This window comes from Salmo salar, chromosome 23 (assembly GCF_965601325.2).
Source record: "Salmo salar chromosome 23, fSalSal1, whole genome shotgun sequence".
NCBI classification, from domain to species: Eukaryota; Metazoa; Chordata; class Actinopteri; order Salmoniformes; family Salmonidae; genus Salmo; species Salmo salar.
This window is the reverse complement of record NC_138313.1, coordinates 24,429,153-24,441,025: the sequence shown is the minus strand read 5'-3', so window position 1 is coordinate 24,441,025 and position 11,873 is coordinate 24,429,153. Positions and strand designations below refer to the sequence as shown.

The 11,873-nt window shown below is 43.7% G+C and overlaps 1 protein-coding gene across 1 annotated transcript; it reads right to left on the bottom strand.

Moving 5' to 3' along the window:
* Nucleotides 1-6,349: 6,349 nt before the first annotated feature.
* Nucleotides 6,350-10,479, bottom strand: LOC145862987 (uncharacterized). Its single transcript, XM_082967996.1, has 3 exons — nt 9,342-10,479; nt 7,773-7,827; nt 6,350-7,504 (listed from the first exon to the last, which is right to left on the bottom strand). Exons 1-3 carry the CDS (start codon nt 9,504-9,506, stop codon nt 7,134-7,136), a joined length of 591 nt encoding a protein of 196 aa, XP_082824122.1. The 5' UTR covers nt 9,507-10,479; the 3' UTR covers nt 6,350-7,133.
* Nucleotides 10,480-11,873: the final 1,394 nt, after the last annotated feature.

Sequence of the window (11,873 nt, the reverse complement as noted above, 5' to 3'; positions counted from 1 at the left end):
AACACTGAATATACAGTTTCCTGTATGTGTTACATTTGACAAGGGTCCTTGTCCCCAGAGTCAGTTACTGACCCAATCGTAAGAGATGATTAACGTGTAGGGCCAAGAGTTTTTCTGACCATGTGACCTGTCCAAATAAGGTGGAACGTTTGTGTGCCGTTACATGAACTGATCCCATGTAGAACTAAAGAGGATGACAGCTATGATGATGATAAGTAATACAGATTTTACTAGGTTTTCCTGGGAATAGCAAATATTGGAACCTCACAGATCCCACAAATGTCTAATGTTTCACGTTAAAAATTAAATAGTGTAAATATAGATTTTGACTCCATATCAAATTGAATGTGTGAATTATTGACTGCTGTGAGGTGACCAGTATTGTGCTTCGGCCAAATGGACAAAACACATGACTGTCCGGCCAACTGAGTCACACGCTTTATGTTAACATGGAAGCCTACTGACCACGCCTTCATTGGATTCGATTATATAATATATACAGTACAGTGCCTAGTGAAAGTCTACACACACCTTGCACAGTCTTCACATTTTGCTGTCTTTAAATACAATTTTAAAAATGGGATTAAATTAGACTTTTTTCCCTATCGATGTGCACAACATACTCCACATTTCCAAAATTATAGAACATTTTCCAAATTCATGAAAAATACTACACACACGCATGCACACGCACAGGGTTACTATACAGTGTTCTAATGTACTTCGCACTTTTGTACAGGGATTCCCTGGGAGAGAGAAACTGAGTGTGTGCAGTACACTCCTTTTTTCCTATCGACATCGGTCACAAGTGTTGTTGTGGCAGCATCGTGTTATGGGTATGATTGTCAACAGAAGGGACTGGGGAGTTAGTCTGTATCAACATACATATAAAAGTAGCAAAGCTCATGTAAAAAGTTTGAGGAAAACACACCCTTAGTAGGCCATCATTGTAAATAAGAATTTGTTCTTAATTGACTTGCCTAGTTAAATAAAGGTAAGAAATTGTCTAGCGGGACAATTACCCAAGAAGTGCGGTGTTCCTGAGTGTTCCAGCCTCAGTCCTGACTTCAATTTGCTTGAAAATCAGTGACTAGGTTTGAATATTACTGTCTGTCAATGACTCCTTACCAAATTTACTGAGCTTGAGCAATTTTGACAAAAACAATGGATAAATATTGCTCTAAGAGTTATGCAAAGTTGGTAGAATCTTATTCAAAATGATTCCCAGCTATAATGGCTGCCAAAGGCGCTTCCATCAAGTATTAACTCTGGGGAATAAACCATTTTTGTAGTTTTTGTTCATTAGTATAAAATGTTACATAGATAACACTGCTACTCCTACTGCTCTCTCCTCGTCTGCCCACGTGTTCTCGCATACCCCGAGAGCATCTGGCCAGCGGGGTGGTGGCACTGGAATCCTCATCTCTCCCAAGTGGACATTCTCTCTTTCTCCCCTGACCCATCTGTCTATCGCCTCCTTTGAATTCCATGCTGTCACAGTTACCAGCCGTTTCAAGCTTAACATCCTTATCATTTATCGCCCTCCAGGTTCCCTTGGAGAGTTCATCAATGAGCTTGACGCCTTGATAAGTTCCTTTCCTGAGGATGGCTCACCTCTCACAGTTCTGGGTGACTTTAACCTCCCCACGTCTACCTTTGACTGATTCCTCTCTGCCTCCTTCTTTCCACTCCTCTCCTCTTTTGACCTCACCCTCTCACCTTCCCCCCTTACTCACAAGGCAGGCAATACGCTTGACCTCATCTTTACTAGATGCTGTTCTTCCACTAATCTCATTGCAACTCCCCTCCAAGTCTCCGACCACTACCTTGTATCCTTTTCCCTCTCGCTCTCCTCCAACACTTCTCACTCTGCCTCTACTCGGATGGTATTGCGCTGTCGCAACCTTCGCTCTTTCTCTCCCGCTACTCTCTCCTCTTCCATCCTATCATCTCTTCCCTCTGCTCAAACCTTCTCCAACCTATCTCCTGATTCTGCCTCCTCAACCCTCCTCTCCTCCCTTTCTGCATCCTTTGACTCTCTATGTCCCCTATCCTCCAGGCCGGCTCAGTCCTCCCCTCCTGCTCTGTGGCTCGACGACTCATTGCGAGCTCACAGAACAGGGCTCTGGGCAGCCGAGCGGAAATGGAGGAAAACTCGCCTCCCTGCGGACCTGGCATCCTTTCACTCCCTCCTCTCTACATTTTCCTCTTCTGTTTCTGCTGCTAAAGCCACTTTCTACCACTCTAAATGCCAAGCATCTGCCTCTAACCCTAGGAAGCTCTTTGCCACCTTCTCCCCCCTCCTGAATCCTCCTCCCCCTCCCCCCCCCCCCCCTCCTCCCTCTCTGCGGATGACTTCGTCAACCATTTTGAAAAGAAGGTTAACAACATCCGATCCTCGTTTGCTAAGTCAAACGACACCACTGGTCCTGCTCACACTGCCCTACCCTGTGCTTTGACCTCTTTCTCCCCTCTCTCTCCAGATGAAATCTCGCGTCTTGTGACGGCCGGCCGCCCAACAACCTGCCCGCTTGACCCTATCCCCTCCTCTCTTCTCCAGACCATTTCCAGAGACCTTCTCCTGTACCTCACCTCGCTCATCAACTCATCCTTGACCGCTGGCTACGTCCCTTCCGTCTTCAAGAGAGCGAGAGTCGCACCCCTTCTGAAAAAACCTACACTCGATCCCTCCGATGTCAACAACTACAGACCAGTATCCCTTCTTTCTTTTCTCTCCAAAACTCTTGAACGTGCCGTCCTTGGCCAGCTCTCTTGCTATCTCTCTCAGAATGACCTTCTTGATCCTAATCAGTCAGGTTTCAAGACTGGGCATTCAACTGAGACTGCTCTTCTCTGTGTCACGGAGGCTCTCCGCACTGCTAAAGCTAACTCTCTCTCCTCTGCTCTCATCCTTCTAGACCTATCTGCTGCCTTTGATACTGTGAACCACCAGATCCTCCTCTCCACCCTCTCCGAGTTGGGCATCTCCGGCGCGGCCCATGCTTGGATTGCGTCCTACCTGACAGGTCGCTCCTACCAGGTGGCGTGGCGAGAATCTGTCTCCGCACCACGTGCTCTCACCACTGGTGTCCCCCAGGGCTCTGTTCTAGGCCCTCTCCTATTCTCGCTATACACCAAGTCATTGGCTCTGTCATATCCTCACATGGTCTCTCCTATCATTGCTATGCAGACGACACACAATGAATCTTCTCCTTTCCCCCTTCTGATAACCAGGTGGCGAATCGCATCTCTGCATGTCTGGCAGACATATCAGTGTGGATGACGGATCACCACCTCAAGCTGAACCTCGGCAAGACGGAGCTGCTTTTCCTCCCGGGGAAGGACTGACCGTTCCATGATCTCGCCATCACGGTTGACAACTCCATTGTGTCCTCCTCCCAGAGTGCTAAGAACCTTGGCGTGACCCTGGACAACACCCTGTCGTTCTCCACTAACATCAAGGCGGTGACCCGATCCTGTAGGTTCATGCTCTACAACATTCGCAGAGTACGACCCTGCCTCACACAGGAAGCGGCGCAGGTCCTAATCCAGGCACTTGTCATCTCCCGTCTGGATTACTGCAACTCGCTGTTGGCTGGGCTCCCTGCCTGTGCCATTAAACCCCTACAACTCATCCAGAACGCCGCAGCCCGTCTGGTGTTCGACCTTCCCAAGTTCTCTCACGTCACCCCGCTCCTCCGCTCTCTCCACTGGCTTCCAGTTGAAGCTCGCATCCGCTACAAGACCATGGTGCTTGCCTACGGAGCCGTGAGGGGAACGGCACCTCCGTACCTTCAGGCTCTGATCAGTCCCTACACCCAAACGAGGGCACTGCGCTCATCCACCTCTGGCCTGCTGACCCCCCTACCTCTGAGGAAGCACAGTTCCCGCTCAGCCCAGTCAAAACTGTTCGCTGCTCTGGCACCCCTATGGTGGAACAAGCTCCCTCACGACGCCAGGACAGTGGAGTCAATCACCACCTTCTGGAGACACCTGAAACCCCACCTCTTTAAGGAATACCTAGGATAGGATAAAGTAATCCTTATAACCCCCCCCCCCCCCCCCCCCCCCCCCCCCCTTAAAAGATTTAGATGCACTATTGTAAAGTGGTTGTTCCACTGGATATCATAAGGTGAATGCACCAATTTGTAAGTCGCTCTGGATAAGAGCGTCTGCTAAATGACTTAAATGTAAATGTAAATGTAAAATTTGGAGTAGGTTGTGTAGATCGCTAGGGGATTCCCCCCTTTGAAATTGTATATTATGACAGCAAAATGTGAACACTTGCCCATTCACCCTCTGAGTGGCACACATAAACAATCCATGTCTCAATTGTCTCATTAAAGTGGATTTAACAAGTGACATCAATAAGGGATCATAGTTTTCACCTGGATTCACCAGGTCAGGCTATGTCTTGGAAAGAGCAGGTGTTCTTAATATTTTGCATACTCAGTGTATTACCATAGGGTGAAATGACAGGAGAGGTTGAGTCAGAATTCAGGATCAGAGGGATCACGCGGAGAAGCTGTGAGGTGGTAGATAAACGTTGACTTGACTAGAGTTGGGGACATGAGTGGGCTCTGTGAATACCACAATCCATGTTTGATTTTGCCTAGGAAACTGTTATCAGTCATGGTAGGCATTCATTGCTTGCCTAGAGGTTAGAGAGGTAGGCTATGGAATGCCGTTTTGGTCTTTATGTGTCAAAAAAGATACACGTCAAATAACACTATTTAATGTGTCAAATAAGCTTGTTGACCAATCAGGACCTGAATATGACTGCACGTCACATAATAATTTAACGCGTTCATTTATTTTTTACGTATTTATTACACATTGATTACACTATCATTCGTATTTCATATGTCACAAAGATTCATCATATGTATGCTATGATGCTGGTAAAGTTGTCTCGCGCACCTGTCCTTCCCCAAGCTCTGGACAGTGCTGGTCATAAAAAAGCAAGTTAGCTGATGGAGGCAAACAATGTTCTTCCCCAAAAACGCAGCAAAACGACATGATATGTTTCATTAGCTATAGTTAGCTAGCTAACTATATAGCTAGGTGTCATCTAAAATAACCCCAATTTGTAAAACAGTTCTTTGCGGTTAGCCTTCAAAATAAAAGTATGACATTGTCAGTGATGCAAAGAGGTGATTTCCCACAGTGAAAGTCCCGCAATATGAGCTACGACGCATATATTTCCGTAAACTCTTCACAATTGTGTTCTCTGGGTGTCATCGAATAGACTGATACCCCATTTCATTGCTCCACATTCCAACACTCCAACCACGTTTAACATCATCACGTCTAAATATGGCATGATTTCACCAATTGTAACCTTCTGCATCACTTTCAAAGAGGGACTTTTATTTTAAAGGCGAATCCCAAATTCCACTATTGTGGCTAATCCTCATTGTGGCTAGGTTCACAACACATAACCCGGTCAAGTCAAACCATAGTACTGTATAGTAGTCAGATTAAGCTAGTTGGATGCTTATAACGTTAGTTTTGGGCAGCAGGGTTAAGTAGAAGGCTAGCTAGTTATTTCAATAGCAGAACAAGTGTCTACCTAGCTAATATTCACTCACATGGATTACTTAAACCATTGCTAAGAATATTGAAAATGACTCGTTTCTACTGTTCATTGTTTTCAGGCTGGTTGCGTTGGTGCTAGCTAGGTACCAAGCAAAAGCTAGCAAGTTACCCCAGAAGTTGCTGAAACAGACGTTTTCACATTCGGCCTAACAAATAATGCCTTATTACCAACGCGGTATCGTACAGCTTTGACAGTGATCGTAATGGTGGCACTTGGCTTGCACGTGCAAATTCAGCACACACAACATTCTATAATAGAATTGTGATATTTGACGTGTCAAATTAAAAGCTTATTTGACGTGTATCTTTTCTGACACGCAAAGACCGAAACGGCGTTCCATAGCAGGCCAGTAACCAGAGGGTTGCTGGTTCGAATCTCAGGTTCAGAATGAAAAATCTGTCCGAATGTAGTTTATCCCAGGTGCCACCTACTTCCATTGTGCCATAAAAATGTTGCAACTACAGTGCTCCAGGCTGATGATGTGCTGCTTCTACCCTATTGTGTGTGTGTGTGTATACACTGTAGAACAGTTCCCATCCTTTTTCGGTTACTATACCACCAACTGAATTTTGCTTTGCCCGGAGTACCCCTGATGTACCCCCTCATGTGCATTTTACCAGTAGGCCTATGGTCTCATGCGTCTTCTCAAGTACCCTCTGTGGATAGGCCAAGTACCCACAGGGGTCCTAGTACCCATGGTTAGGAACCACTACTGTAGAACACTCAGCTGAGATATCAGTGAAACAGAGGTTTCATCTTCTCATTTTATTTATGAAACAAAAAGAGTACAAAAGGGTTTCTAATGGAAAAAGGAGAAGTGCATAAAGGTCACAACAGCAGCAACAACAACAGAAACAGTAGTGAAAACCAGCCGAATCAAAACCAATAAAAACATTTCTTACTTTCACTTTCAGAGCAGTCATATGTAATACATCTGTCTGTACACTGATACAATGATGTCAAAACCGAGTGAGAGGGAGAAAGAGAGAGAGCGAGAGAAAGATGAAAGTAAATAGTAAGGCAAGAGTGTTACTAAAGTGATACTAAACTAACAGTTCCAGTCAGTGATCAGGGACAGGAAATACAGTACTCTGATGTGACACACATTTTAAAGATGTACAAGACTTCTTAGTCTCAAAATGTACAATATGACAATAACGATAAACAAATAGAAGACACATCAGTATCTAGATTTCAATCACCTATACTTTTAACCACATACTACACAGAAACAATGATTTATTGGCATTAAATACAATGACTATTACCATAAAGGTTGCATTAAAACCGAAAGCTCACGCACCTTATTATCAACTATATGATCTACTATGAAGACCAATGGAATCATCATTTTCATGAAAGTTAATTACATGACAGTTGATATCATATCCAAAAATAATTTGTATTTCTACATTTCTACATTCATCATCATTCCCTGAATATCATCTTTATAAAAATGCTGTTCTTGTGCAAGCCTGTGTGTGTGCGTGTGTGTGTGTACGTGCATGCGCACATGTGTGTTGTCCCCAGCCCCTCAGTGCTGACATTGTGTCCCCAGCAGGTAGTGCAGACCCAGAGTCAGCTTCTTCACCACCAAGCTTTTCTTGCCTTTCGAGGTGAAGTGTAGAGTGGCGATTTCCCCCTTCCTGAGGTACACTGTCTGGTGGAGGTGAGAATGCCTACAGTCCTCTTCTCTGGCCTGCAGGCTGAAGCTGGCCAGCTCCCGACTCCCCTCCCTCAGCTCCAGGGTCCCGTTGCCTAACAGTCCATCCAGACCCTCACTGCACACCTCCATGTACAGCATGTAAGGACCAGTACACCTGACCTGAATCCCACTATCGCCGCAGAGATTCATTGTATGGTTAACGTACCTCTTAAACCTGACTGGCTCATTGTCTGTGATGCCTGCAGAGACGGAGAGGGGAGGAAATGAGGGTGGAGAGGGATAACCTCCTGCATCACTTTCATGTTATAACATATTCTTCACCTGCTACATTTCAGTTGAATGCATTGTTGTACAACTGACTAGGTATCCCCCTTTCCCTTTCCTAGCCTTATAATGTATTATTACACTGTTATAACACCGACTGTTAAAAAATGTGTGAATAACAGGACGTCCTGTTATGAGGCCTTGTGTAATGAGATAGAGTATTACGAACAGGGGATAACTCACCTGTAATAGGGTCAAAGTGGATGTAGATCTCACTCTCCTCCGGCCTCTCAGACACCTGGCACAGCAGAACACACACAGGCAGAGAACACACAACACACACATGTTTATGGTCTGTGGTCTCTGGTTGTTCGTCCTGCTTTCCTGATATTAGTATATAGTGAGTCAGTGTGTCAGTAAGGGACATCCTCTATGTCTCCCTGATAGCCCATCAGAAAGGTTACAGAGCACTGGGGAGTCCTGTGGTCTGTGTGGGGGCTGCCCCTACACTGATCTAAGGTCAGCTTACACTCTAATGGTTATGGTTAGGATGGGGATGGGTAAGGCGATCCTAGATCTGAGCATATTCAAGTGCCAGTGCAAGTGCCAATACTATTTAGCAAACTCCAGGCGTTTACATTCGTTAAATTTAAATAAAGGTTATTATTATTATTATATATATTTTTTAATACATTGGTTTGTTGCTTTCAATAAAACATTTTTTTATGGCAACCCTTCCAAACAGCCTATTGGCATGGAGGCGGCGTCTAATTGTAGACATGTAGACTTGGTGACTGCAACATGCATCCAAGTTCTGTAATTCTCCAACTGTGGCCCTTGGACTTTTCTTTGCCTCCCAAACCGTCTTCCGCACTGTGTGTGGGGACAAGATAGACCTCCGTCTAATACCAGGCAAGTTTACCACTGTTCTAGTTTTACACTTCTTAATGGTTGCCCTAATAGTGGTAAGTGGTGTATATTTATTTATTCATATTTTATTTTTTTACCCATTGCCTGATTTATGAAAGTCAACAACCATGTGTCTTTTTTTATTTGTGAGTTCTTTGAATGGATGACAAAGGGATTTTACATGTGTGTTACCTCATTTTTATACTCCAGTGAAACAGAAAGGCCACAATACAGTTCCTTAAACTGAGATTAACTATTAATGCAGACTTCATTTTGTTTGATTTTATTTTCAAGAATCTTTAGGGATGCCAATCATTTTGACACCTCTCTTTTTTATTATAATTGTTGTAATTGTTAAACAAAATATCTTTATCTGAGCAATTGTATTAGCATAAAATAATATAATTTCCCAATTTGTTTGAATACAATATTGCTCTGTATTTGTATTATTTATTTTATACTTTTTTGCTCATCTTTACCAAGGGTGCCAATAATTTTGGAGGTGACTGTATATGAACACTGACAGATACGGTGATATGATTAACTTGCTATGTTTGGTTGTTTATGATTAGTTTGTGTGCATTGCTGTGGTATGGTTTATGATGACATCTAGTGGTTTAGGACTAGTCAATTCCCCCGAACTTGTAAAGTAAATAGCCTTATCAATAGTACGTCTATTTGTTGGTGATGTAAGAAGCGCTTTTTATTTTTCCATTGTGTCAAAAGATTCAATTGCAGGTCAATTGCAGGGGGTAGGCATTAGCATTTACCCTGTATACGTGATGAATACACTTTGATTTGATTTTAGGTCTGTGTGTGCAGAATTCTCTGGCTCTTTTTGGTTATTCAAAAAAAGAGATAATCATGCATAGCTAAAATCATAGTCTTCTTGTAGCTACTCACACGTTGATGCTCAAGCCAGAAGCAATAGAAGCTTACAGCCAAACAAACTGCCACGAGCGCGTTCTGAACGGACAGGACCACCGCCAGCCTCCAGCTTCTCCGGAGAGGATGCGCCCGAACAGTGACGTACTCCACCTCCGTCTCCACGTGAACTTCTCCATCCATTACTGGTTTGTACAATGTCTTGACACACTGTCCAATATTAGGCTTCTTTGTACCTGTCTTTCCCAGTCTAAACTATTATATTACATGGCATTTTATTGCCAATGATTATTCCACATACAGTAATCATCGCGCGCTTGTGAGAATGCTCTGTGGCATCTCGGCTCTGTGTTTTAATAAACCGGCAAGTGAGTATGAGAGGAGTGACTGAAAACATCCCACTCATCCTAAGAAAAGAAAAAAACACAAACTCTTCTATGTTTCCTGTTTTCAGTTTCTAAAATAGGATTGTTGACTGGTGACATTTGTTAGTTTCAGCTCCTAACAGGCAAGATCTGGTAGCCACGCTTGCATCGCTCTCTATTGGTGCAAACAAGCTAGCATAGGTAGTGTGATGTATCAAAAGCCAATCCATTAGGGGCTGGAAATTGTAGTGAGCTTCGATTGGTCAATAGCAAAGCGATGTACTGGAATTGTTGAATATAATATATTCATCTTTCCCCAACTTTGGTCCGACCCTTTTCACGTCCATGCCTTGCTCACCCAACGGTCCCTCCGCCCACATCGCTTCTTTAATTGAAAATGAATGGGCTTCCGTTTCAACGCCCGAAGCCCGACGTATTTATTTGTATAAGTGATACTCGTGTGTTATATCAGGATAACGGATGGTGGGTAATATGACCTGTAATATGTTATATGTATATTCCATGAAGGTAAACAATGTCAGAGCATGACCAGACATGTATCTCTCTGTGGTTTTTCCTGATGAAAACCTTGACTAAGATCAGGACTCGATAAGGAAATCTGAAACAAGTGTCTTTCACACTCATTTCTTTTTCTCTCTTCCCTTATCTCACCTTTTTTTCTCTCCCCTCGCCTCTCTCTACCTCTACTCCCTATCTCTTCATTTCACAATATCTTTCTCTCCACTAACCTTCTTCCTGTGTCATTCTCACATCTCTCACCTCAGCCCAGACACATACCCAGGGTGATGTGACTGTGAAAAGCCACAGAGCTAGAGTGGGACTACTGGAATCCGGTCAGTTTCAAAGGTCACTAGGTAACTGCCAACATAAAGGAAACACTTAAAGTGGAAATGACAGCATTTTAACTACTTTGCAGATATGAAACAAACATAAAATCATAATGTTAGTAAAAAATATCACATTCCCAGTTTATGCTACAAAACTTTATAAGTACACTAAGACATTGTGGGCAGAATATATATATATATATATATTTTTTTTTTTCTTCCCCCCCCACCTTTATTTAACCAGGTAGGCTAATTGAGAACAAGTTCTCATTTGCAACTGCGACCTGGCCAAGATAAAGCATAGCAATTCGACACATACAACAACACAGAGTTACACATGGAATAAACAAAACATACAGTCAATAATACAGTAGAACAAAAGAAAACAAAAAGTCTATATACAGTGAGTGTAAATGAGGTAAGTTAAGGCAATAAATAGGCCATGGTGGCGAAGTAATTACAATATAGCAATTAAACACTGGAATGGTAGATGTGCAGAAGATGAATGTGCAAGCAGAGATACTTGGGTGCAAAGGAGAAAGATAAATAAATACAGTATGGGGATGAGGTAGGTAGATAGATGGGCTGTTTACAGACGGGCTATGTACAGGTGCAGTGATCTGTGAGCTGCTCTGACAGCTGGTGCTTAAAGCTAGTGAGGGAGATATGAGTCTCCAGCTTCAGAGATTTTTGCAGTTCGTTCTAGTCATCGGCAGCAGAGAACTGTAAGGAAAGACGACCAAAGGAGGAATTGTCTTTGGGGGCGACCAGTGAGATATACCTGCAGGAGCACGTGCTACGAGTGGGTGTTGCTATGGTGACCAGTGAGCTGAGATAAGGCGGGGCTTTACCTAGCAGAGACTTGTAGATAACATGTAGCCAGTGGGTTTGGCGACGAGTATGAAGCGAGGGCCAACCAACGAGAGCGTACAGGTCGCAATGGTGCGTAGTGTATGGGGCTTTGGTGACAAAACGGATGGCACTGTGATAGACTGCATCCAGTTTGTTGAGTAGAGTGTTGGAGGATATTTATAGATGACATCACTGAAGTCGAGGATCGGTAGGATGGTCAGTTTTACGAGGGTATTTTGGCAGCATGAGTGAAGGATGCTTTGTTGCGATATAGGAAGCCGATTCTAGATTTAATTTTGGATTGGAGATGCTTAATGTGAGTCTGGAAGGAGAGTTTACAGTCTAACCAGACACCCAGGTATTTGTAGTTGTCCACGTATTCTAAGTCAGAACCATCCAGAGTAGTGATGCTGGACGGGCGAGCAGGTGTGGGCAGTGATCGATTGAATAGCATGCATTTAGTTTTACTTGCATTTAAGAGCAGT